The sequence below is a fragment of the Cotesia glomerata genome, linkage group LG9 (assembly GCF_020080835.1).
Source record: "Cotesia glomerata isolate CgM1 linkage group LG9, MPM_Cglom_v2.3, whole genome shotgun sequence".
NCBI classification, from domain to species: Eukaryota; Metazoa; Arthropoda; class Insecta; order Hymenoptera; family Braconidae; genus Cotesia; species Cotesia glomerata.
The window spans coordinates 8,245,166-8,272,256 of record NC_058166.1 but is presented as its reverse complement, the minus strand read 5'-3'; the positions used below and the strand labels follow the sequence as shown (position 1 = coordinate 8,272,256).

General features: G+C 34.3%; 3 protein-coding genes across 3 annotated transcripts; all 3 read right to left on the bottom strand.

Annotated features, from left to right (window-relative positions):
- Positions 1-1,767: 1,767 nt before the first annotated feature.
- On the bottom strand, positions 1,768-4,482 carry LOC123272210 (dentin sialophosphoprotein-like). The gene is made up of 4 exons (XM_044738910.1): positions 4,159-4,482; positions 3,334-3,481; positions 2,476-3,087; positions 1,768-2,390 (listed from the first exon to the last, which is right to left on the bottom strand). Exons 1-4 carry the CDS (start codon positions 4,480-4,482, stop codon positions 1,984-1,986), a joined length of 1,491 nt encoding a protein of 496 aa, XP_044594845.1. The 3' UTR covers positions 1,768-1,983.
- Positions 4,483-10,296: 5,814 nt separating this feature from the next.
- On the bottom strand, positions 10,297-12,423 carry LOC123272209 (trichohyalin-like). The gene has a single exon (XM_044738909.1). It carries the CDS (start codon positions 12,154-12,156, stop codon positions 10,297-10,299), a length of 1,860 nt encoding a protein of 619 aa, XP_044594844.1. The 5' UTR covers positions 12,157-12,423.
- Positions 12,424-13,664: 1,241 nt separating this feature from the next.
- On the bottom strand, positions 13,665-20,484 carry LOC123271515. The gene is made up of 3 exons (XM_044737861.1): positions 20,082-20,484; positions 16,371-16,549; positions 13,665-15,860 (listed from the first exon to the last, which is right to left on the bottom strand). The coding sequence occupies exons 1-3, from the start codon at positions 20,233-20,235 to the stop codon at positions 15,759-15,761; spliced, it is 435 nt and encodes a 144-aa protein (XP_044593796.1). The 5' UTR covers positions 20,236-20,484; the 3' UTR covers positions 13,665-15,758.
- Positions 20,485-27,091: the final 6,607 nt, after the last annotated feature.

The following is a 27,091-nucleotide window of genomic DNA, read 5'->3' as shown; positions in this document are numbered from 1 at the left end:
AAACTAAACTCCCTTTTTTTCAGTTAATTGTCAATAACTTTTGCAATTTTTACAAGCGGAACTTAATTGTTTTCAAAAATTATCTAGTTGCCATTCCGAATCGAAATGAGACCTCAATAATAATTGTCGGAGAGTGCTGAAAAAAGTAAAACGAGAATGGAACTTGTTGACTGGACTACAACTGCTGTTTTGAGTTACGGGTGCTATAGAAGAATCCGTTGACGAATAAAAATGACAGAAATAGATATATTTTATTAATTTTAAAGCATGAATAATTTTTAAGTCAATGAGACTTATGAATAAAAAATTACAAAAAAATTAATCTTTTTGTCTTCATTATTTTTGTTAATAAAATTATTTTTAACTTCTATAGTGCCATAATTAAAACGAAGCTGTTGATTTTTTAAATTCGACAAAGTCATCTTTGTAGAGAATTTAATTTTCTATAAAACCATACCAAGGGTTTTTTTATATTTGGTATATTGAATTTTTTATAACCGAAAAATAAGTAACAAAAAAATTTTTTTTGGCGAAAATTCTTTTTTTTGCGAGCGCTAACTGAAAAGTGAAGATAAAGCGCTCAAATTTTGTCACAATTTTTTTTTTTTTCGTAACTCTCAACGAAATTTTCATATGGGACCGAAATAAAAAAAATCTTCGATTTATTTGGCACAGTTAACAAAATACTGAATGTTACCCGCTCGCTTCGCTGAGCGCTTAATAGAATTGAATTTTGAGATATAGACGTAAAATTTAATTAGAGTATTGTTTTGTTTTGTAAAGATTCCATATGAGCATTGAAAGTTTTAGTTGGTCATTGCAAATCTCATAAGTGAAGTTAAAATCTGTCTAGCTTCAAGTGCGAACAATTTCTGTTATTTTAAATTTTCTCAGTAACATTAATTTTTTATAGAAAATAAATTTAACATGTTTTTTACGAATTCTATTCAAATAAGTAGCCAAATTTATTTTTCACAATTTATAAAAAATTTATCCCTGCTGGAAAAAACTCATACAATCTCATAAAAAAAATAATATAAAAATATTCTATAAGGTTTTATATGTGTATTTGACCACGAAATTACTCATAAAAACTCATAACGGTCATAATTCATTAGAATCTAAGAGATCTTATGAGTAGCTTCAGTATCTCATAAAATCTCACCATATTTTAAGTATAAATCCAGAATCTTATGAGTTATAATGGATGTAATGTAAAAGTTATAAGAATCAATGAGCTCATGTTTAGATTAGAAATATTCATGAGATTTAATGAGAGGAATAAAAACTCGTAAAGAAGCAATCGGAGAGATTTCGAAATGATGTTGTATTGATGAGCTATTAATTTTTAATTCAGATGAACTATTTTCAAAAAAAAAGTAGTGGTGAAAAAATCACCTGTAATAAAATATAAAAAAAAAAAAAAAACGTTAATAACTGGTTCTGAAGATTAATAAAAGTTGAACAAATATATATACTCAACACATATTATTCATTATTTATTAATTTAAATAAGTTAGAACAATAAATAAAAATGTAATTTTAAACAGTACGGTAAAATGTTAATGCCATAGAAAAACTTAATTCTTAATTTTGACAGAACGAATTTTAAATTTTTTATTTATATAAATAAATAATTTAAAACTGAAAATAAAAAAATTGAAATCAAAATGTTTATAAACAGTATGGAAAAATATTGATAACAGCAGAATTTTTCAATTTTTAATTTTAAGTGAGCCAATATCAAATTATTTATTATTTATTTATATAAATTAGTAATTCGGAATAATAAATAAAAATTTGAAGCTTAAAATGTGCTTAAACAGTATAAGGTGTTAATGCAACAGAATAATTTTAATTTTTTGATTCTGACAGAACTAATTTCAATATTAGTAAATGAAAAAAAATATATAAGGAATATTAAAGAAACATAAAAGATTATTAAGAACGATATTATATAAGAGAAATCTTAAATCAAATGTATTATTCATCTCCCAAAGGTTCGTTTTCTTTGGAATCGAGTTTATCATCTAATTGTGAGGTAGTTTCACGTGAATAATCAGAAGAGTTATCTGAATCATTTGAACTAGACGATGCGTTACTTTTACGAGATTTTTTCCTTGGTTCAGCCTTCTCTGAATCATCTGAACCAGACGAAACGTTTCGGTTACGAGATTTTTTCTTTGGTTCCGCGTCGTCTGAATCGCTACTACTAGAGCCAGATGGGTCATCACTAGACGAGGATTTTTTCCTTTTGGGTACCTTTGCTGGTCTCGCTTTTTTTCTCAAATCAGATATTTTTCTGCGGATATGGTCATCGCATTTATCAACTTCGGCGTTAATATAAGCTTCATCTGTATAACGGGTACTTAAATAATATCGGAAAATTCCTAAAATAAAATATTTAACTATAAATTTGTAATTAAATTCAATAATAGAATATAAAAAATATGAATTCCATTAATAATTTCATACCTTTCACGGCTAATCTGATCGTTGGATCAAGTCCAGGTTTGCGAGACGTCATTTTAATTTTATTAGATTTTCCACCTTTAACACTATAAGTTATTATTTCTTCGGGAGTATACTGGGTCATTATAATTTTTTTCACAAAAACAGCATTGGAAGTAGCATCGGACGCAATTGAATCATACGTTTTCTTAGAGATGTAAACCCCTTCTCCTAGATGTATAGAATTATCGCTTCGTTGAACAAACCTAGATTCAGGAAAACCAGTCCTTTCTTCTAAAGCTTGAGACGATGAAGTAGACGGCATACTTTTAAATTCATTCCAATTATCTATCAAAATTTGAACTAAGCCTCTTAATTCCTTAAGTTCAGAACTATATTTACTCTCTATCTGAGCTACTGTTTTTTTAATGTCAGCAAAACTTTTATTCATTATATTTGTTATATCTGTTAGTCTTTTTGTAATTGAATCAGATGAAAAATCAGAACCTTTTTTCATTCTTTCCCTTTCTTTTGAAATACCTGCAATTTCTGTAAATCTTTTTTCATTGTCTATTGAATCATTGTCATTCTTTTTCTTCTCCTTCTTATTCTTTTTTGCAATTTTAGCTTTTTTGTCTTTTTTTTGTTCTCTTTAGAATCACTGTTTTTCCGTTTACGCTGTAAAAAAAAAAAAAAATTATAAATTAAACTATAAAAAATGAATTATAATTTATCTTACAAAATGTGTGCTTACTTTGCTTGACGACTTTTTTGGAGCCGTTAGAGAGTCAAAAACTGCACAATTATCATTATTAACGTTTAAAGAACCGTTAGAGGCAATATTCAATTGAGAAAGTGTCGATTTATGACTGTTAATTATACTTGCATTATTCCCAGCGCTTATTAATTCTTCCGGTGTCGAATCACTGAGGCAATGCATGAGTGGATCATCTTTTGAAGTATCATTTAATTCTTCAGTTTTGTCATTTGTGGTACTTTGACTAGTCCTGCCTTCCATTTCAAAGCGTGCCTAATAAACCAATGATCAAGAAGAAGTTTTAACGAAAAAATATTTAACATTTTAATTGTAATACATACTTTAATATAAATTAATATTGCTAATCATTATTAAGTTTTTTTTTAATTAATTAATACACCTTTATTATACGTTCAAAATACATTAGCTTAAAAATAATAAAAATGAAGCAAAGAAAAGTTTTGAAGTTTTTTAGAATATTAATATAATTATCATTAAAAATTAAGTTCAGTACAAAGTTTTGTTAACATAAAGGAACAAAGTTCTTTCAATCATTGAATTTCTACAAGGTTTGGAAAAAAACAAGCGTAAAACTTATCATCATCGTGCACGTATATAATTTTTTCCTGAATACTATTAATGTCACTTATAAAAATTTCTACTGTATTATTATTATTAAGTTCAAATATGTGATCTAAATTTACAATGATTGAAAATGAACTTGGACCATATTTATGATTTCGGCCATAAATATAACAATTTTGACCAACTTGAATGAAATAATAGATTTCAATAATTTGTCTTGATTGCAAAAAAACAAATGTATCGTTTGTCTTATTTGCACGAGCATATGAAGTGGAATGGAAAATTTTTTGTTGATAAATGCACTTAGAAAAAATATGAATTTCAATGTTCTGGTTTTGTAAGTAGTTTTTCATAGCTTCCTCAACTTGTGACGTCTTCAGCTTTTCTCCAATAAGTCTAATATTATTAGGAAGTTCAACACAATTTCTTAGCTTTTCTTCAGGCTCAAATAGTTTGTGACAGTAATTCGCACATTCATTAGAAGTTGTTGAAGCGTTGATCTTGGAACGTAGTCGAATTTTTTTCAACCGTTTGCGGCTCATTTGAAGACTGACACTTTTTGGTCCGTTGACATTCAATTTATCATAAAAGATCCCATTTTCAAAAGGAAATGCGGATGTTCCCCATAATGGCCCACTTCTTCTCACTGATTCGCCCAAATGAAGAAGTGAATGGATATTAAATGTCATTGCTCCGAGACCATAAATTGACTGGAACTCTCCAACGAATTTTAACAGATTGTAACGGGTACTTTCTGGCTCATTTTACCCCCGGCTCGATTTAGCTCGCCGGAGTCCAGGATTCTAACGAGGGTAATTTACAATTAAAATTAACTCGTTAATTTTACTATAATTAACAAAACAAAACCTCTTTATTTCAATAAACAAAAACATTAAACATTTTACAAAAGAAAACGGCGATTAAACAAAATAAAACCCATACATACACGGCGTTTACAATTTCCATTACCGTCGTTGGTAAAATCATTCGCCCGTCGTACCTTTCAAAACGCGTCGCTAATTCCCCTTCAGTCGGCCCTCTGCTGCCCAGCTCCTGACAGGTGACTAGTGCCGCCCCGCAGGCCCTAATTCGCGATTCCCAAAGGAAGAGTGAATAGAATCCACCTCTCCCTCACCTAGTCGGCTTGGTTGCCACCTTTTGGCTGAAGGCCTCCAGGTGGAGAGTCGCCTTTACTCGTAGGTAGATAAGTTCACTTACCTGTGGTAGTCCGCACCAGGTAGAGAGAACCCTCTTTTAATTTCCTTGGCCAGAAGTCTCCAGACAAGTAAATTAAACCCAGAGAAAGGTTGCTCAACGGCGGATAATTTTGGGCTTTATCAACCCAAAAATTATTACTAAAAGCGAAAAGTATTGGTGAATTATCGCCACCTATCGCTTGCCGTCGAACTTCGGGAAATCCCCGAAAATTTATAAGTTTTTAAATATATTTCAAAATTAAATATCAGATTCATTCAATTGATTCAACAGATTACATCGATTTCAATCGAATTACATTTTCCTATAATTTCAACGTCGAAAAATAATTTTATACAAACATAATTATTTTACCAAAATTATTTCCCATACTAATTTAATTTCCTGGGACTTAGAAAAATAATTAATTGGATATTTCGAATTTATTCAAAATATTTTAATCAATTAATTATTTCAGATAAAGTAAATTTTTGTTCTTTGAAAGAACAAAAATTATAACGTCGCGGTTTCGCTTATATCAGCTCGGCGATTTTTATCGCGAGCGAACAGTCGACGCCATCTATCGCGCGATGGCAAACTACTAAATTCCTTTTTCTAATAGTCGTCCTTTGAAATAATTTTAAATCAAAGAAATAATTGTAAACAAAAAAAAAATCATATACAGATTATTATTATTAATAATAATCGCCGTAAACAAATAATAAAGTTGTAAACGAAACTTGTCAAATTAATTGTTTCAATTATTTCAAACGACGTTTTAACCGTTAATTAAATTAATAATCTTTCATTAATACTTTTAACTAAACAATTAAACATAATAATAGTTACAATAGTAATAATAATAATTAACTATAAATAAAATAATTAAACTCATGACAAAAATTAAACATATATACATAAATGCCGTGGCACGGCAGTCGACGCGGTCGCGGTAGCGATGGCTCGCTCGGTCCGTCGATGAGCCCCGTCTCTCGTTGCTCACGACACCCCTCCGCCTCCCCGCTTATAATACCTTCTTCACACCCCTCTTTCTTTAAAAAGAAAAGTGGTGAACTTCGTTTGCCACTTTTCGTCTTGTATTTTTCTTGTTACTTCTTTATTTCTGGCTCGAGCTGCCCTGTAGATTGGCCAGCATGTCGTGAGCCGTAGTTCCCATCGATACTATAGTCGGTGATGACTGATTACGTGTCTGAACCACCTGATATAGTCGTAGCTCTTGATCATACGCCTTGAATCGGCGTCTCTTCTGATGTGGAAGGAACGGTTGACTTCTAACTTGGTCTAGCGGCGTCAGAGTTGCTAGCAACTGCTCCAACGTCTGCGGCGGTCGTTTCCGTGGTCGTTTGAAAAGATCTCCTGGTTTGTCTTCGAATTCATCCGGGTAATCCATCAATAATGGTGCGTCGTCGTGTCGAACCCAACTGGGTAAACAGGCCACCTTCGAGGTGACCGCTGTCGTAATTGTCAAGGGATTGCCTTGGCATGGACTTTGTTCGTCTCGGAGATCCGAGTGGACGGCGCTGTGAATGGTCTCCGGTTCCTTGGTGATCAGGATCTCTTCTAACAGGCGTGCTTCTTCTTCCACTGTTTCCGTCGGTGGCTGTAGCTTCCTCGGTCGAGTCCATACGAATCCAGGTTTAGTTGGATCGTACGGCTCGGGGGCTGGTACTATCCGGATCTTTCCGGGCAGCATTCGGTTTTCTACGATTGAGATCTTCGGTCGTTGAAGTCTCTTCGTCTTAGGTTCTTGTCTGGTCTGTTCGTTTGGTTTGTCGAGGCCCTTCCACTGGCGTGGACCTGGACTGGCTGAGCCGAATAGCTCCAACATTTTCTCGCAGCGTTGTCGAGCGAGTCGAACTCGTCGAACGTCGTGACTTGCGATTATGGTAGCGGTGGGGACGTGGGGGTCGTTCTTCAAAACTTCCTCGAGACGTCGAACTTCTTCTTGAAATTCGCTGATCTTCAACGGCTCCATCGTCTACGAAATCGTCGAAAAAATGTCTTAAGACTAGTAGGCATTCAACATACTTTATCATACCCGCGTTATTAAAATAAAGAGGTTCAGTGAATCTACGAACTTATTATTTTAATTTACCTTTTTACTCTTTTCGTCGCGTTCGGCTAATTTCAAATCAGGGCCCACGACTCTACAACTAATTTCGCTAACCCGCGCTTTGTTCTCGATCGAGTTACGCGAGCATTCTCGTCGGGTTCCTCGGTCGTCTCAATTGGCTCAATAGCCGGGGGTTCTCGATGATCTTTGACCTGCTCACTACCCTCGTGGCAAGGTTTCAGATCCTTAATGTGCGCTGTATACGTTCTCCCGTTCTTTTCTAGTTCGTACACTGACGGTCCTACTACTTTCGAGACTACGAAGCCCGTGGAAAACTTATTGGCCAGCTTGGCTGAAAAGTTGTCTCCTGCGAAAGACAAGTGGTGTTCTCTACGACTCACCAAGTCTCCAACTTCAGGTTGCCACGATCCTCGTTTCTTATTGTAGTATTTAGCCTGTCGCTCGTACGTCTGTGCTAAATTTACGTTTACTAATTCCATAGTCTCTTCTAAAGATTTCGCCGCTTTATGCGGATCGTGTTGCACGTGTGTTCCTTCGTCACTCAATGCCCTTTCTGATAAAGGAGGCATAATCTCGCGTCCGTAATTTAAATACGCTGGTGAGAACTGCGTTGCGTCGTGTTTCGCCGTGTTATACGCGAACATTAATTCCGGTAGCAGTTTATCCCACGTTTTCTGACTTTTCTCAACGAATTGGGCAATCATTGTCCCAATTACGCGATTCGTGCGTTCTACAGGGTTGCACTGAGGTGAGTATGGTGGGGTTTTCACGTGTTGGATATGGAATCCTTGTAATAGCGAAGTGAACTCTTTGCTTACGAATGGGGTTCCATTATCCGTGATGACCGTGTCGACTCGCCCAAAGCGCAGTAAAACTTTATCTTTTAGGACCTTACTAATCGCATCGGCCTTCTGATGGCGTAATGGGTGTGCCTCGATCCATTTCGTGTATTTATCTTGAAATACCACGATATACGCCATTCCGCTGGTCGACCTAGGTTTTGGGCCGATGATATCCGCTGATACCACCGCCCAGGGTCTGGTAGCCGGTATAGTACCCATCGGAGCAGACGGGGGTTGCTGTGACGGCTTAAATTCCTGACATTTGATACATTGACGGACGTACTCGGTAATCTCGGCGCGCATTTTTGGCCAATAATAACTACGTGAGATCCTCGCGATGGTCTTTGCAATACCTCCGTGTCCACCGGTCGGAGCGTCGTGATTCTCGTGCAGAACTTGTCGTCTGCCTGCATCTGGGATGCATAACTTCCAAACGTCTCCTCGATCCGTGTAATCGAGACTGTGATACGCGTGTCGGTACAAAAGACCATTCTTTAAACAGTATTCTGGATACTTCTGTGGGTCATTTTCAACACCCTTTTTAACGCGTTCGTACCACGAATCTCCTAGTATTAAAGCGTCGATCACGAGCTCGGCTTCGTGGTCATCGGCTTCTTCAATGTCGGCCTTTTCCGGTTGACTACGTGACAAAGCGTCGGCCACTTTGTTCCATTTTCCCTTTCGGTATACGACGTTGAAATCGTATTGCTGCAAATACATATTCCACCTAGCTACTCTACCGCTCGGGCTTTCCATCGTACGCAACCATTTTAACGATTGGTGATCGGTGATTACCGTAAACTCATATCCCTCGAGATACGGCCTCATTTTCTGTATCGCCCAAACGACGGCTAGGCACTCTTTCTCGGTCACGGAGTAATTTCGCTCCGCTTTGTTCATCCCTCGACTTGCGTACGCGATAACTTGTTCTTTCCCGTCGTCTTCCTGCGTCAACACCGCACCAAGTCCTTCGTTACTCGCGTCGGTTTGTAGTGTAAATCTCTTATTAAAATCCGGGGGAGTTAACACCGGCGCGGATTTTAAATGATCTTTCAAAGTGTCGAAAGCCGTTTGCTCTACTTCTGTCCATCTCCAACGTTTCTTTTTCTGGAGTAAAGAAGTGAGTGGCTTAGTTCGGTCAGCACAGTTCGGGATGAATCGTCGGTACCATGAAACCATTCCCAAAAACTGGCGTAATTCTTTCGTCGTTCGTGGTGGAGCGATCTCGGTGATTGCTTTCACCTTTTCTGGGTCCGTGTGAATCCCATGCTCGTCGATAACGTGCCCGAGATAGATAACTGACGTTTCCAGGAAACGACTTTTCTCGTGATTAATCTTCAGATTCGCGGCTCTGAGACGTTCTAGCACCTTTCGCAATGTCTCCATGTGGTGTTCGAGACTTTCGCCGAGTACAATAATATCGTCTAAATATACTACGACGTAAGGTTCTAAATCGACCCCTAAGACTTCGTGCATAGCTCGTTGAAATGTCGCGGGTGCCGAATGTAACCCGAAAGGCATCACGCGGAATTGAAATAAACCTCGCCCAGGAATTGTGAAGGCCGTAATTGGTTTACTCTCGTCGTCCAGTGGTATTTGCCAATACCCGCTCTTTAAGTCAATCACGCTTTTATACTTAGATCCTCGCAATTTATCCAATGAAGCATTTACCTGGGGAATCGGAAATGCATCCTTCTCGGAGACATCATTTACTTGTCGCAGATCGACGCAAAAGCGATATTTTTGGTCTTTTTTTCGAACCATCACGATCGGCGAGCTCCAAGGACTGCTAGACGGTTCTATGATGCCATCCTGGAGCATTTTGTCTACTTCATCGTTCATAATCTTTTGCATTTTCGGATTTTTCGGATAATAACGTGATTTGATCGGTTCCGTGCCGGGTTTTAACTTAATTCTATGAGTCGCGCAACGAGTTGGACCTTTTACTCCTTCATCGAGCTTGAGTAAAGCTTTAATCTCTCGTCGGGCGGTCTCAAGATCGTATTTGACGTCGAGGGTATGACACTCGAACGTATCCTGCTTACGTAATAACTGGTAACCCATTTTGCTCAGGTTATCGACTCCCAGGAGCATATCGTTCCTATACGACGGAATAATATGAAACGGTAACGTGTAAACTTGGCCTGACTCGGTTATCGCGATCCATGCGGTGCCGGTAGTTTGCACTACATGGCTTCCCAAACTTGATCCTTGTATCGGCGTTGGGTCATACTTTGTAAATAGCCCGTTATTTTGTACAAAAGCCCATGTAGCTGGCGAAATTACAGATGCCGTCGCGCCAGTATCCATTAACGCGTGGATATCTCTTCCACCAAGCTCGATTTTGGCGAAAGGTCGTTTATCTCCTACTCTTACTGCTGAGGGGTTGTACTGCTGCTGGGCTTCGACGCGGTTGTTGTCGCGGCGTTGTCCTTTTTGTTCATCTGGGGCTTGGCTCCCGATATTCGTGAGTCTTGACGGTCTCCGGGTCGACTCTGGGAGCTGGTGTCGACCCTCGCGGCGTTTCCCCGCCACGGGCAGCAATCGTAGGTCCACGTGCCCATTTTACCGCACCGTGAGCAGAATTTTACTCGTGGATTCGTGCATTGGGGTTGTCGGTGGCCTTTCTGCCGACAGCGCCAACAATGTTCTCGCCAATCGTACTCAAAAATCTCTAACGACGCGGCTGGTTTCGTCGTTTTCCCTGTAGCCGGCTTTCCGGTGTTAATTTTTCCGACTGCTGGCTTATTACTAGGCTGCGATTGCCCCTTTTCCTGGCTTTCGAGTTGCTCGAACTCGCCTGCCAGTCGCAATAGCTCTGGAACATCGGTGAACTCGGTTCGCTTAATATATCGACGATATTCAGGTCTTAAATTTTGGTACAGTCGCGCTAACTTAGCCTGGGGAGTCATTTGTCCGTGTCGACGCATCAGGGTCTGTAAACTAGTCGCATATTCCTTTGCTATCTCGGTCTCTCTCTGCACACGGTTTCTAATCTGCTCTTCAAGTTCGATCGCCCGACCTGGGGGTAGGAAGAAAGATTTTAAATCCGACGTGAAGTCTTCCCACGACGCCCAGTCCCTCTTGTTGTTTCGGTACCAGTGTATAGCTTTATCGCGAAGAAGCATAGGGATGCAGTGAACTAACTTGTCTTTCTGGAATCCGTAACTTTCAGTCAATTCGTCGATACGCTCGATAAAATCTAACACGTCGCGTTCGCCGTTGAAGGTAACGCCCCACTTGCGCACCAAGTCTCTTGTCCGAAATTCGTCGTTTTCTCTCGGCAATGCCGCCGGAAAAATCAGGCCTGGATTTTGCGCTGCCTGATTGGCTTGTCTTTCTAATTCTATTTCGCGTCGCACTTGTTCCGTGATTTCTCGTCTCAAACGTTCTCGAGTCTCACGCTCCTCTCGTTCTCTTTGCTCGCGTTCACGTCGTTCTTGCTCTTGTCTCATTTCTCGTTCTCGTCTCGCCTGTACCTCCTGTTCTGACTCCAGTCTCCCGTTTTCCGGGTCGCGTAGCCTTCTAGCATCGATCTCTTGTCTTATTTGTTCCGTAATCTCGCGTCTTAGTCGTTCTCGTAGTTCTCGATTCTCCCGCTCATGTGTTTCGCGCATCGCTTTTTCTCTCGCTTCGCGTTCCTCACGTTCGCGTCTCTCCTGTTCTTCCCGCTCTCTAATTTCTCGTTCTCGGGCCTCACGTTCCTCTCTTTCTTTCAGCTCACGCGCTTCTCTCTCCCGTACTTCTTGTTCTCGTGCTCTTTGTTCCTCGAGTTCCCGTCGTTCGCGCTCGACTCGGCGCTTTTCGCGGTTCTCTCGCTCTATCTTCTCCCTTTCCTTCCTTTCCAACTCCTCTCGAACCTCGTTCTCGAGTTCCCGACGTAACTCAGCTTCACTAGCTTCTTGTTCCCGGGTTACTCTCGATTGAGCGTCTTCTTGAGTCTCATCGTCGTCTATCGGCCGTAGTTCTTTGTCCGAAACAGTTACCTCCTCAATGACTTCTAGTTCGATCTCGGACCGATCAAGATCGTCTAATAGTTGGTCATATTCACCCTCTCGCCCCGCGTTCGCGACTTTTGTTTTATTCAGTTGGGCTCTCAGCAAGATTCGTAACTCTGTTAAAGTCGCTCTCGATTCGAATGACACGTTGTACTTCCTCAACTCCTCGATAACGTCGGCTTTTCGTAAGGACCAAAGCCACGATTGGGAACCCGCCGTTGCCCGCGAAGCCATCTCAAAAAACAATTAAATTTCCACGACCTTTAACAATTGAAAAAGATTATTGGACCTCCGTTTGAAATAGCCGTTCGCATCGCGGTTTACTAAACTCGTACCTCGTTACCAAAAACAAAAACCTGTCCCTGTTCGAGCGCCATAAAAATTTGTAACGGGTACTTTCTGGCTCATTTTACCCCCGGCTCGATTTAGCTCGCCGGAGTCCAGGATTCTAACGAGGGTAATTTACAATTAAAATTAACTCGTTAATTTTACTATAATTAACAAAACAAAACCTCTTTATTTCAATAAACAAAAACATTAAACATTTTACAAAAGAAAACGGCGATTAAACAAAATAAAACCCATACATACACGGCGTTTACAATTTCCATTACCGTCGTTGGTAAAATCATTCGCCCGTCGTACCTTTCAAAACGCGTCGCTAATTCCCCTTCAGTCGGCCCTCTGCTGCCCAGCTCCTGACAGGTGACTAGTGCCGCCCCGCAGGCCCTAATTCGCGATTCCCAAAGGAAGAGTGAATAGAATCCACCTCTCCCTCACCTAGTCGGCTTGGTTGCCACCTTTTGGCTGAAGGCCTCCAGGTGGAGAGTCGCCTTTACTCGTAGGTAGATAAGTTCACTTACCTGTGGTAGTCCGCACCAGGTAGAGGGAACCCTCTTTTAATTTCCTTGGCCAGAAGTCTCCAGACAAGTAAATTAAACCCAGAGAAAGGTTGCTCAACGGCGGATAATTTTTGGGCTTTATCAACCCAAAAATTATTACTAAAAGCGAAAAGTATTGGTGAATTATCGCCACCTATCGCTTGCCGTCGAACTTCGGGAAATCCCCGAAAATTTATAAGTTTTTAAATATATTTCAAAATTAAATATCAGATTCATTCAATTGATTCAACAGATTACATCGATTTCAATCGAATTACATTTTCCTATAATTTCAACGTCGAAAAATAATTTTATACAAACATAATTATTTTACCAAAATTATTTCCCATACTAATTTAATTTCCTGGGACTTAGAAAAATAATTAATTGGATATTTCGAATTTATTCAAAATATTTTAATCAATTAATTATTTCAGATAAAGTAAATTTTTGTTCTTTGAAAGAACAAAAATTATAACGTCGCGGTTTCGCTTATATCAGCTCGGCGATTTTTATCGCGAGCGAACAGTCGACGCCATCTATCGCGCGATGGCAAACTACTAAATTCCTTTTTCTAATAGTCGTCCTTTGAAATAATTTTAAATCAAAGAAATAATTGTAAACAAAAAAAAATCATATACAGATTATTATTATTAATAATAATCGCCGTAAACAAATAATAAAGTTGTAAACGAAACTTGTCAAATTAATTGTTTCAATTATTTCAAACGACGTTTTAACCGTTAATTAAATTAATAATCTTTCATTAATACTTTTAACTAAACAATTAAACATAATAATAGTTACAATAGTAATAATAATAATTAACTATAAATAAAATAATTAAACTCATGACAAAAATTAAACATATATACATAAATGCCGTGGCACGGCAGTCGACGCGGTCGCGGTAGCGATGGCTCGCTCCATCGCTTGCTCGGTCCGTCGATTAGTCCCGTGATGCCGGCTCTCACTGCTCGCGACACCCCTTCGCCTCCCTGCTCCTAATACCTTCTTCACAAGATCATATTCTGATCGTAAAATCTCACTTTCCGTTATTGTACGTTTTAGAAGAGTATGAATGCTGCGCACAAGCAGTAAATAAGAGTCAAAACATTCTATGTTTAAAATGCCATTTAAACAGATCGGACTCCAATACAACAGCCAAGATTTCAGTTGAGAAGCCTTCCATTTGCTAAAATTTTTTATCAATCCTGGAAGCCGATGAATTTCGTGAGGTGGCTTCATATTATCTAAACGTTTTTGAATTTCATCACGATTATCCTTTGTTAAGTAAAAATCAGTCCCTGCTGTAGTCCACAAAGCCCATAATTGACGAACAACACCGAGTAAACAACCGTGCATATAATCGATAGGATATCCCCAAACATTATCAAATAATGGTAATAATTTTATAAATGGCGTCGAGCCTTTCACTCCATTACATGTTTTTATTTTTTTTTTGCAATATAATTAGTACTTTTATAAGTTTTTCTTCTTCTGGGAACATAATTTTTATTCAACCTGACAGCATTTTTACGTCTTCTTTGTATCGCGAATTCGTGCGCAAATCTGGATCGTTTTAGGTCAAAGGATAACGCATAGAGTTTGCGAAATATGTTCCAGGTGCGTAACACCAACTACATCCCCAATACGCATTGAATTGAACACGATTTTGGCAAACTGGACGTGCAACAGAGTCTACACAACATGCAAACAATGTAAACTTTAAATTGACAGTTTGATTTATACTTATATTTTTAATATTTATCCCTTCCGTCATTAAACAAACTATTTGATTGCATAACTCCGTACTATATAAGTTCATGAGGTTTGGTTTCGGTTCTTTATGAGTAACGAAAATACCACCAAGAATAGTATTTTTAAATCGTAATTTTGGCGGAAGCTCGTTAATTATTAATTGTTGAGGCCAAAAACTAGCTGTTGAACTATTAAAAATTGGTGCGCCATCTACATTACAATTTAGCGTTAAAACTCCCGGGATATGGCGCATTAATTGTTTATAAAGAAGAGAACTGTGGACATCGAAAATAACATCAGCATCGGATATATTATTTTTTATAATTTCAATGTAACGAAAAAGATTGGCATTTATCTTCGGTTCTGATAACAGCTGTTGCAATTGATACTTGATATCAATAGTCATGAAATAATTGTTACCGAGCGATGAAAGAACATATTTTTTTTTACAGATAGAACACTTAAAGGTTTCTTTTTTCGAACTTTTGCTTAAATCTTTTCTTGTTAGAATTAAATTACATTTTTCGCAAAAGAAATGTAAAATTATTAAATCCGAGGGAGCATCATAAATTTGGAAGAGTTTCTATTGACTTGGATTCCAATTTTCAAATTCCGGTCCAGCAAGCACTTTAATTAAGTTTATTAAGTCTTCGTGGTCGGTTCGCGTTAAATTTTTTGAAGTAGAAAAACTTTCAATCATTAATAGGACATCTGAAGTTTTAAGCTGAGAAGCTGCAAACATTTCGCGGTTTCCTTGCAAGGAATCAGTATTAAAACTTTGTGTGATGTCATCAACAATACTATCCTGCATTTGGTAGTTACTATCAGTATCAGACCAGCTGTCATCGGAATCAGAATACATAGTAGTATCTGTAGAATATTCGGTGAGAACTTCTTCACTACTATTTTGGCTACTTGAACTACTTTCACTCAGAATACTTGTGATATTATTTATGTCATTGCTAAGTGTCTCTTCATCTGCCACGGATGAATTATCTGAGGGTATTTTTTCCGCGTTCTCGAAATCACGTTTACAAAATGATTCAGGAATCAAATTGCTGTTTTCAAATGAATTTACATCAAAATCTGAAATATTATGAAGTGAAAATTAAAATCAACTGTAAAATAAGTTAGTATTTAATCTTTAGATTTATTTTCATAATAACGAACCAATGTTTAGATCAACAGGGGTATTTATTTTTTTTCCCACCTTCGAACTGTGCGTTGACTAACTAATAGCTCGCTACAAGAAGGATTTAGTAACCGGTTGTAAGCTCGCTTGCGCATTTGAGAAGTCTGCAATAATGTTTGATTATTATAGGCCTTTGTACTAATCATTTTCTTTTAGAGGTTTGTGTGTGTATCGTATATCAATGAGTAGACTATTGACATTAATGCTGTTACCGTCTATTAATCTTAAGGTTACGTATAAATTTTTGAAAATAAAACGAATTTTCAGAAGTAAATTATTGCAACTTTGGCTACGTATACGATAAGAGTTAATGTAATTGTAAAAATTTTCTAGACCAAGTCTAAGTTCAATTAATATTTTTTTCAATACCTAAAGTCATGTCAATTACATACATGGTCAAGTAAAATAAAAAAAAATCGCTTTTATACAAATTACGTTTTGCATAAATAATAAAATTGATTAAATAGAAATGGATTATAATAAATATTGATTTAAATATCAGGAAAGAAAAAATTTCAACTTAATAGATACATTAAAATACTGATTTGATGAGAAGTAAATTCTAGAGATCCAATAAATATTGCGATTTATTATAAAAATAATATTATTATTACCTTATCCTTTAATGCTAACTTCTTGTCGAGTAAAGCTTGAGTATTGGTCTTCTGGAGGTCTGAAGATTTAGCTACTTTATTGACTTGGGTATCGTCCTCAGAAGCAGTTACACATATATTTGCAGGTGGAAACCTAGCTCGATTTGACTCTATAAGTTTGAGCAACTCCTCTTCAGTTTCTGTAAAAAAAAAAAATTAATTTTCAGTATAAGCAAATGATTGCATTCCTAACCATTACTATCATCAATTGTAAATATAAAAACAAAATAATCCTATATTAAAATTAGTTGTTGAAAGAATACTGAAATTATTTTAAGTAAAAGACAAAATGGAATAGGAAAGTTTATAGTTAATTTACATAAATTCGCATTGACAAACACATAAGATTGCAATTTAGTATATATTTTGTCACATTAATTCATCTTTAGTAATGTTCGATTAATTCTTCAGACAGATGGAAAAAAGAAAAAAAAATATTTAAAATTAAAAATAAGTCCAGAAGTTCATGTTCAGTGTTACATTTTTTTTCTTTTAGTTGAAGTAATTTTAATCATTGAAATGTAAAAATAATAGTGATTAAATGATAAAATTCTGAGTATTTAATAAAAAAAAAACAAATAGAAATCCCAATACTAAATTATTTGATAACAAAGAATACCATAGGATCTCATAAATTATTAAATTGAAATGAAGTACGATAGAATCTCATAGCTTTCCAAAATTCGAATGTTGTAGGAAGTATTAAAAAATTTCTGAAATTGTAACAGGGAAAATCGAACTTCCCGGGGTCATTATCGACCACTTAATTAACGCACGGTAGGTCAGGGCTTTCCCTTACCTTTCGATTTTTGACAAGTAGTTTCGACTTGTCACCGGGCGTGCTAATCGAAAGTCCCCACTACAGTCCCTGTAAAATAAAGCGGGGCATAACAATAGGAAAGTTTGAGAGCCGGAGTTGGAGGGTTATAAAAGAGCCGACAGGAGGGACATCGAGGCTTTTTCCCTTCTGGAAGCCAGTGGCCTTTTGCCCTTGTGAATCAGTGACCTTGTTGAGATCAGTTTAAGTCAATAGAGTGCAAATTTGGACGTCGAGAATAAAGAGCAACTGCAGAGGAAGTTATCGGGGCATTTTTGGAATTGGACAACCCTGCCGCACCCTGGTTCAAGACGACAAGACGCCAAGCAGCTAAGCCCGCCAAGTTGGATCGGAGTATCAGTCGTCGTTGAATAAAACAATAATTGAGTCTCCAGGTATTTTCGATTATTGTAGACCAGGTTTGATTATTGATTTAATTAAGAGGCTGAAATAATTAAATTTAATTTCTCGAGCGGTCATTTTTATATTAGCGAATTCGTACTTTAGTTATTATTGTCAAGGTCAAGTAGTTAGTTTTGTCGCTGAACTTTTATATTGAAAATTAAATTTAATTGATTAATTGTTAATTTATTGGTAGAGAATTTATTAGTAATTTATTATAGGCCTGTTGGCTATAATAAATTAATTTTAGTTAAGAATTTTCAAGACAAAGTTTGAATAAGAAATGAAAATGCGTAATTAAGTTAGTGAAGGTCATTCTATAATGTTCTACGGTTGTAAATTTTGTTGAGACGTTTTAGAATTTCAGAGTTGGATTTAAGAAATTGTGTTAAATTAAATTTAGGCCGGTGGGCTAAATTTAATTAATTTAGTTAATTTAGCGAATGTATTTATTGAGAAATTTAGTGAATTTAGAAAATGATTACCGAACTTGTTAAGAAAATTATGTAGTGAACTTTGTTAAAGATTATTTAGTGGAGATCAAGAAATGAAATAAATCAGTGGGTTTAGTAGAATAAATTGATTGATAACTTTAGTAGAAAATTTGGTTAAGTAAGTTGGAAATGAATTTAGTTAAGAAGATGTATTAATGAATTTAATGAATTAAAATCGAAGGTCGGAATTTTATATTAAGTAATTGTTAGGCGAAATTTTGGTAATTTTGGAAATGCGAAGTTTTGAGATTCATTTTTATTGGTAATTAAGATGTATGAATAAAGTAGAGAACTCTATAGAATGAAGTTAGCGTCGGTGGACGATTTTATATGGAAGTCAGGTAATTATGGTATTATATGGTATTCCGTCAGGTAGACGAGGTTGTTTATGTGAAATTAGTTCAGATAATTGAATAATTAAGAAGTTTTTATTGGGTAAAATATGTTGTTTGTTATTCCGTCAGTTGGACGAGGGTTTAAGAAATTAAGAATCTAGATGCGTAATGGTCTATGATTAAATTAGGAAATTAAAGATAGATGCGTAATGGTCTAAAAGTGAGTTAAGAAATTAAGAAGATAGATGCGTAATGGTCTATGTTGAGTTAAGAAATTAAGAAGATAGATGCGTAATGATCTATGTTTAAAAGAATTTAATGATATTTAGTTGTAAGTTTTGGCAAGTGCCTGCGTAGGTGAGAGGTTCTCAAATTTAGTGATTGATAGGTTAATTTTAAGGGCAATATTTTAAGAAATTTCGTTAGAATTAAATTGTTTATATTAAATAAATAATTGAATTGTTAATTGTTAATAATTGTTTCTCAGCATTACTTTTACAGCCTTTCTCAACTTCTCACGACCCGATCTTTCCTTCTCATGCTCCCCGGTTTCTGGGACACCGAGTATAAAATCCCAGTGGCGCCCTTTTCAAAGAGGAAAGGGGTGACCAATTGGACAGGGCTAACCACCCCGTTACAAAATTATTATTATTATTATTTCTGAAATTATTGAAATATAAAAATGATAGTGATTAAATGATAAGATTCGGGGTATTTAATAATAAAAAAAACAAATAGAAATCCCAATACTAAATTATTTAAGAACAAAGGATACCATAGGATCTCATAAATTATTAAATTGAAATGAAGTACGATAGAATCTCATAGCTTTCCAAAATTCGAATGTTGTAGGAAGTATTAAAAAATTTCTGAAATTATTATTATTATTATTATTTCTGAAATTATTGAAATATAAAAATGATAGTGATTAAATGATAAGATTCGGGGTATTTAATAATAAAAAAAACAAATAGAAATCCCAATACTAAATTATTTGAGAACAAAGGATACCATAGGATCTCATAAATTATTAAATTGAAATGAAGTACAATAGAATCTCATAGCTTTTCAAAATTCGAATGAGAAGATATTAAAAAAATTTTGAAATTATTACTATAAGTCTAAATCTCTCGTACAAAAAAAAAAAAGACAGTTATTTGAAGTAGTTGAATGGTTAAAACAATTATTATACTTTCTTTTATTTCAGGCTTAGTTATGAAAAATTAAAAAATTAATATATATATTTATAATTTTTGTAAATTAAAAAATATATTTTGAATGCTACTATTTTTTCTTGTCAGAAATTATGTTTTACAATGCTCTCAAATTATATATTACAGATTCGTTGAGAAAAAAGAAGTTCAAAATATTTTTTGCATTTAGACAAAGAGCTCACAAGATCTTGAAATTGTTTGAAATCGAAATAAAATGATGAGATTTTATAAATTATGAACTCAATATTATAAAATCGTTATACATTCTCATAACTTTTGAAAACTGATGAATAGGACTAAAATTATTATAAACTAAAAATAAAATTAACATTTGTTATTATAGTTAACATTTTGTATTTTAATTTTACTAAAAATAACATTTTGAGAATATAGAAATATTTTTAACTAACCTGCTTTGAAGGAAACCGTGCATTGTTCGGTTTTGTGACCAATTTTAATATTAAATTTCTTCGTAGGCAAGGTATCTACCTTGAACTTCTGAATTTCGTCCACGTTCACAATTTTTAGTTCATTTGTTCCAAGTATTTTAATATAAGCATACATTTTTTACTTATAAACATAAAGAATCTACACGAACAATGAATATTAACGTTGCACTTGACACACAGTCCGATGCGCTTTTGTAAAATAACCTTAGTCCGCGCAAACCTGCCAACGAACGATTGATGTAAATCAAGTAGTAGGGAGAAGGGGGAACTGAGCAACCCTCTCTAACATACAGTCGAGTCGCGTTATGAGCCCTCTTAGCGTCTCTTTCATATTAACGCAAGTCTAGTTAAAATAAAAAGAAAACAAGCCGGGCTCATAATGCGACTCGACTGTACTTTAATTTCGCTGCAGCGCTCACTCTTTAAGATGTAATAAGTTATCTTTCTTTATCTGATTAGTGGCTTATGGAAAAATAAAAACAGAGCTAAAATATCTTGCTCTACGAGAACACTGTATAATGAATTCAACTGTTTGTTGTTATCAAAAAGTACGGCAAATAAAAATAAATTTTTTTTTTAATAAAAAGAAAAATTAAAAAATATTTTAACTACTAGATTTCATCATTCTAATAAACGATTATATAATTCAATGATTAAAAAAAAATTTTTTTTTTTTTAAATTAGACATTTCAAATCTTTAGTTTTTTTCAATAAGTATAACTGATGAACAATTTTTTAGTCATTGTACATCACAAAATAACAATATATTGTAAAGTGATCCGAAAATGGTATTTTATGGGATTTTATACTGAATTCCGGGCTTTTTTAAAACATAGAATATGATAAGTTTCAGTACACTTTGATGTGTATTTGTCCACGGAAATACTCATAAATAGTCATAAGAATTTCAACTGCAATACTGGTCACGATTTCTTATAAATTGTTTATAACTTCTTATGAGCTACTTTTCTTTCAATTTTTCACATAAAATCGCATAGAAATGCTACTTGAAGTTTAATCTCGAAGTTCTCATAAAATCTAATGAATATTAGTAATTAATGAAACTACTCATAAAATCTCATAACAACTAAGAAGTAATACTTTTATGAGAATCTATGAGTTGAACTATTAATAGAATATCATAAAATATTTGAGAGAAAATTTTCTCTGGCTCATACGTATATTAGTAAATCATAAAATCTTATAGAATATTTTTTTTTTTTCTATGACATTCTATGAGGTCTTTTCAGCAGGGATAAAAAAAGAACAATTTATAAGTTATGTAATCAGCAAAAATAACATGTATGTAAAATTGTTAGTCCGTTGACTGAATTACTACATGTAATATTGAATTTTGGAAACCTTTCAATTACTTTTTTCCCGCTGCTAAAGAGACGTTTGTTGTAAGGAAATTTTTGATAAATGTTATTGAAACTCAATAGACATGGCCTAAATTTCATGTTTCAAAAAGTCCTAGTTTATAAACAACAACATTTTTAGTAGATTTTATAGAAATCTAACTATTTTATTTCATGGAACCAATTATCATAACCAAACACACGATCAGCATATAAATATAAATTTTAGTAGCTAAGCAAGGTCGGTTTGATGTCCCGATAAAGCAGATTCCTGCAGTACCGATATTTTAATTTCTGCATTACTGACTGTTGTTGGTTGATTTATATCGTTTTTTCTCTGTTTTACCTACTGTCGTAGCGACTGGTGTTAATTGTCATCGATTTGGTGATCGATTTTTACGATTTTTACCGATTGTTGAGGATTATCATCGTTTTGGTAATTGATTATTGTGGGATCTAGTTTACCTACTGTTGTAGTACGGGTGTGGATGATCATCAATTTGTTGATCAATTGTTACCATCGCTCGAGGTCAAAATGCTACCACCCCAACAGCAGAGCTGATGTTTTTACCGTGTATCAGCTTTGGTGTTGATGTGATATGCACTTATTTGATCTAATGATGAATTTTGTATATATTCAAATGACTTGTAGTATAAGTATATGCGAGAAATTTAGATACTTACGCCGCTTTGGTGGGCTAAATGGAGGTGTAGGTATTGAAGTTTTCGTCTATTTATCGATTTGAGGTAAGTTTTATCGGCAGTTAGAGGCCAACTAGTGATCTATTTTATCGACTGCAGGGTATTAACAGTCGGTTTGATACTGAATGATGCTCTATTTTATTGATATATGATGATCCATCTGTTACAATCATAGATTTAACAAAAATGCGTTATTATTCAATTAATAAAATTGAATTTACACGTTTGAAGTGTCCATCTGCAGTGCACACTTCAAGTGGCTATTTAAAAGCTTGTGCATTTCAAAACGTTCAACAACTCAAATTATGGTATTTAAAATTTCATGGTTGTCAATCCAGCAACAAAAAATCAGTCCAACTTTTCAATCAATTGACCACTCTACGAAAGATGCATCCTCGAAATCTGGCCTGTCTGGATTCACACTTTTTACTTCACTTCGCCAAAAGAGAAATACGCTTCATTTGGAATAAATTGCCAGAGAATCTAAAACACAATGAAGAAATCAAAGAATATTCATTCTGCAAGCGACATTATCCTATAACTGGTGCTGATTGGGTAATATCCGGTATATATTTATATCAATATCGAAAATTTTGCTTACAATGTAATTTAGAGAAATAAGTAAAAAAAAAATTTTTTCGTATTATTCTATTTATAGTATAAGGAAACATATGTAATGAAATAATAATGCGCATATTTTATAAAAAAATTTTTTTATTTATCAATAAAAATTTCATTTGATACATATATATATTATTATCTTAAACATTATACATTTAAGGTAAAAGCCCCAGTATATGATCATGTACCAGTATATGATCACTCCATGTATTTGTATATCTATATTCGCAAATGTAGGTATACAAATACATGGAGTGATCATATACTGGTACATGATCATGTATTGGGGCTTTTACCTTACTTGCAAAGTTTTATTTGTGATAATTTTTTATTTAATATTGGATCCAATTTTTCACTGGTTTTCAAAATTCTGTTTTTAAATCTGTCTCTGTCTCTCGCAGCCTGTTCCCACTCCCCCTTCCTTGCATTTTTATATGCATATTTCGAAACATGCATATAATGCACAGTTGGTGTTAGATTGAAAGTAACAACCATTCTTTTACACTAACTTACGAACAGTGCTGCTTATAGGATTGTATTCTATGATACGATCGTGAATAATTAAACAGTATGCTGTCGTGTTGGCTGCAAATCGATTAACTGATTCAAATTCTAGTCGAATGTCTACTGGTCCAGATTTTATAGCTTCGTTCTGCTTGGAACAATCAATTACACACAGTGGTGCTTCATCCAAAAATTTCTTTTTCGATAGAAGCGGTTCGGCTTCTTTGTTATAGTATGATGTTTAAAAATTTGTGTACATATGGTATAATAAAGCATACTGGTTGTGAGGTATATCTAAATTCAAGTCAGCATAGGGATAACTTTGTGAATTTAAAAATAACTTGATGTTCCGTAAATTGCAGTGATCAAATTTGCTAGCATCTTTCCGAGCATCATTTTTCCTTGCTGTTTGGAATCCAAGAACAACGTAACGTGGCTTTTCAAGCTGAGTTGAGGTTTTGACTGCCCAAATTTGTTTTGAAATTGTAGGTAACAGAGGATACTCATATAATTCCCAAGTCCGAAAACTTATTGGTATAGCGGGATCACTGGCGATGTAATTGAGAGTTTGAATTTTTTCCTTATCTGCTGGAGTTATGTATGGTACAATCCATTCAATTTTTTGGAGTGTGATTTTTACTTCTTCAGCAGCAGCAGCAGCATTTGTTTGTATGTAAGAATTTATATCACTGTTTGATATCGTTAGAATTATCTCAAGTTGAAAATTCATCAAAATTTTAAGATAATCTTCAGCAAAAACACTTAAAATATTAAGTGGAATGATAAAGTCAAAGTTCCTGCATCATCGGTAAACTTAACCTCATTATCCATCAACCAGCCGGCATTTTCCAATGTAGTCAATTGATTTGGGCTAAATGATGAATATCCTTTCATTAAACTAGTTATACCAACATTGTTATTCCGATGCACTTCGACTCCATTTATCAACAGTCGAAACTCTTTGATCATATGAGCTATTCCCACACTGATAGAAAAAATGACTTGATTCAAGAAAAATTTTTTCTTCAAAATGTCATTCTTGTTTTAAGTACTTCAATTCTCTTGACTTAAGAAATTGATTCTTGAATCAAGAAACTTGGTTGTTTTCAAACAAGATATATATATAACTTCGCCTAAGAATTTCTTTCTCTTGGATTGAGACAGACGGTAACATTGGTTCAAGATGTTACCGACTTGTTCCAAGTATGGCGCGACTCTTGAATGAAGATTTTTTTTACTTGGTTAAAGCAAATTTTTAACAAAAAGTCTTAAATTATGTAAAGAAAGATTTATATAATCACAAATATGAAATCATAATTTAAACTGAAACATCATTTTTTATTGAAAAACAATAAAATATTTTTGCTTACAAACATTATAATTAATTCATTAAAATAATTAGACATACAATTTTTTTTTTATAAATAGTTATATCTTACTAATGCTTATGAATAAACTACTTTTAACATTTCTTATCATTAATGATTGCGAAGAACAATTTTCTAATAAAATTTTTTTTTTATCTACACTTCTAACTACATTGTAAGCCCTCAAATGTGAGCTATATCCAACTACCTTTAACTGTAAACAATCAAACGTAACAATTGTCTCATTTTCTATATTAATAGATATATCTATAATTTCAAAAAAAACAGGCTCATGACCTTTATCAAATTCATGAATTATTGCCATTCCTATTTTATATTTTATGCCATTGATCTGATACCAATCAATAAAAAAATGATTTGAATCTTCATTTTTATTTCGTGTATATTTACTATAACTTATGATGTCATTGAGCCCAATTTTACTAGAATACCTAAAACAAGACTTCAATTGACACCTGGTAGCTATTGACAAGGGCAATTGGATTTGGCAAGTTATCGTGTCAGATATGATTTTAGCGTCCCGATGTTTTGCTTCATATTTAAATGAGCTCACTAAAATAGGTGGTCCAATTTTTTCAATTATTCTTGGATAATGCAATAATAAATGAAACTTTGGCTTTAGAGTTTCGTTAAATAACGTGATAAACGTTTCATTGTGCCGTTGAATCAAATGTCCCAAGTATTCTAATAGTTCAGATGAAAAAATTTGCGAGGTAAGTATTTCTGTGACTTCTAACAATAAATTATAGTACATCCAAGTATCATTTTGTTCATCAACAAGATCTCCGACTACATAAGCAAAATTTCTTACGAGACTTAACATTTCAGAAGCAGATATTATAATGTACTTATTTTTTAAATGATTAGCGCTAATAGCAGGTGGAACTATTTCTAAGTCATTATATAAAAAATATTTTAGTCTCGAATTTAGCTGATCTAAGGTAAATCTTTTTTCTTTAATTAGATTACTAATTATTAATGCCATTGAATATCTATGAATTCCTTCCATTAAGTCATGCATTACATCAAACGTCAAATTCTCATATACATGAAAGCTTGGTAGATCGTTCCATACACATGGTTCTTTTAAGTTAACTTTATTTTCTATATTTTTATCTTTAATATGCTTATCATAATATTCTACTTTTCTTATTAAATTTTCATGTTCACAAGTATCTTTTTCTGAATTAGCTTTCGTTATTAAACAAGTTCGGCAAAAGTAAGTGGCATTGAAGCTTTCCGGAAAACCTAAAATACTATTAAGACCTAAATTATCTCCAGCCAAAGTTACTAAAACAAATTTTACTTTGAGTATTTCATTATTTACACAAATCTCAATGCCAATTTCTTCTAGTTCTTTTAAGTCTAATATCAATTTTTTAAAAATCAATGCATTGCCAAAAGTTACTCTATCGTTAGAATAAAAAAGTTCAGTTAAAAAAATATTTTCTAACCTACTAGACATATTTGGTGGCACAGTAGCAATTGATGAGTATACAGCACCTAATTTATTTATTCCAGAATGACTTCCGAGAGGATTACCCGTTTCTAGATCGTCATAAAATGCTATTAACGGAAGTACAATATCCTTATTACCTTTCCGTTTCATTATATCGTCCCACAAAGAACCTTGCACAATATTTCGAATAATTTTAAGGGTATCATTTTTGTTTTCATCTATCAATAACTTTTGGTAATTATAAATAGTTGTAAATACTCCAGGAAGCTCCAAGAATAACTTTAACGAATGTTTAAGTGGGACAATATAAGTTTTTGCTTCAGTTAAGCTCATAATTTTTTTATTGTTAACTATTTTCTCTGTTTTATACGTACCAACAACTTCACTTATAGGCTCAACGTAACACTCGGAATTTAAATAATACTGAATACGTTTGTGTTCTGTTCCCAACTGCATGAAAGCAGCTTGTATTTGAGAGTATATTAAAAATATATCATTTACTTTTTTATCAAACACAATTTTAGAATTATTTAACATATTCAATATTTTTTTTAATAAATTTAAAATGAATGACTCGATTATTTTAAACAAACTTTGAATTAATGATCTCGGCATGTTTAGAAAATTGTACATATGGGATAATAATTCATTGATTTCGGAGAAGTATTCGTTAAAGTCATTGCTAGAGCCATTTAAACTTTCATGAACCTTAGAATAAGTAAAATCAGTATTTAGATTATCAGCATCCGAGGAAGCTCTTTTAAAAGAAGTTGCATAATTCTCAGTAGTACTACCGTTAAAATTTTCGTGAGATAAATCAGAATTTTGTACAAAGAGACTTTGATTTGACGATGGTAATGTACTACGACTTACTGATAAAATACTATCATGGGAGTAATTATAATGATATTTTAAACTATATTTTGTATCATACAAGCG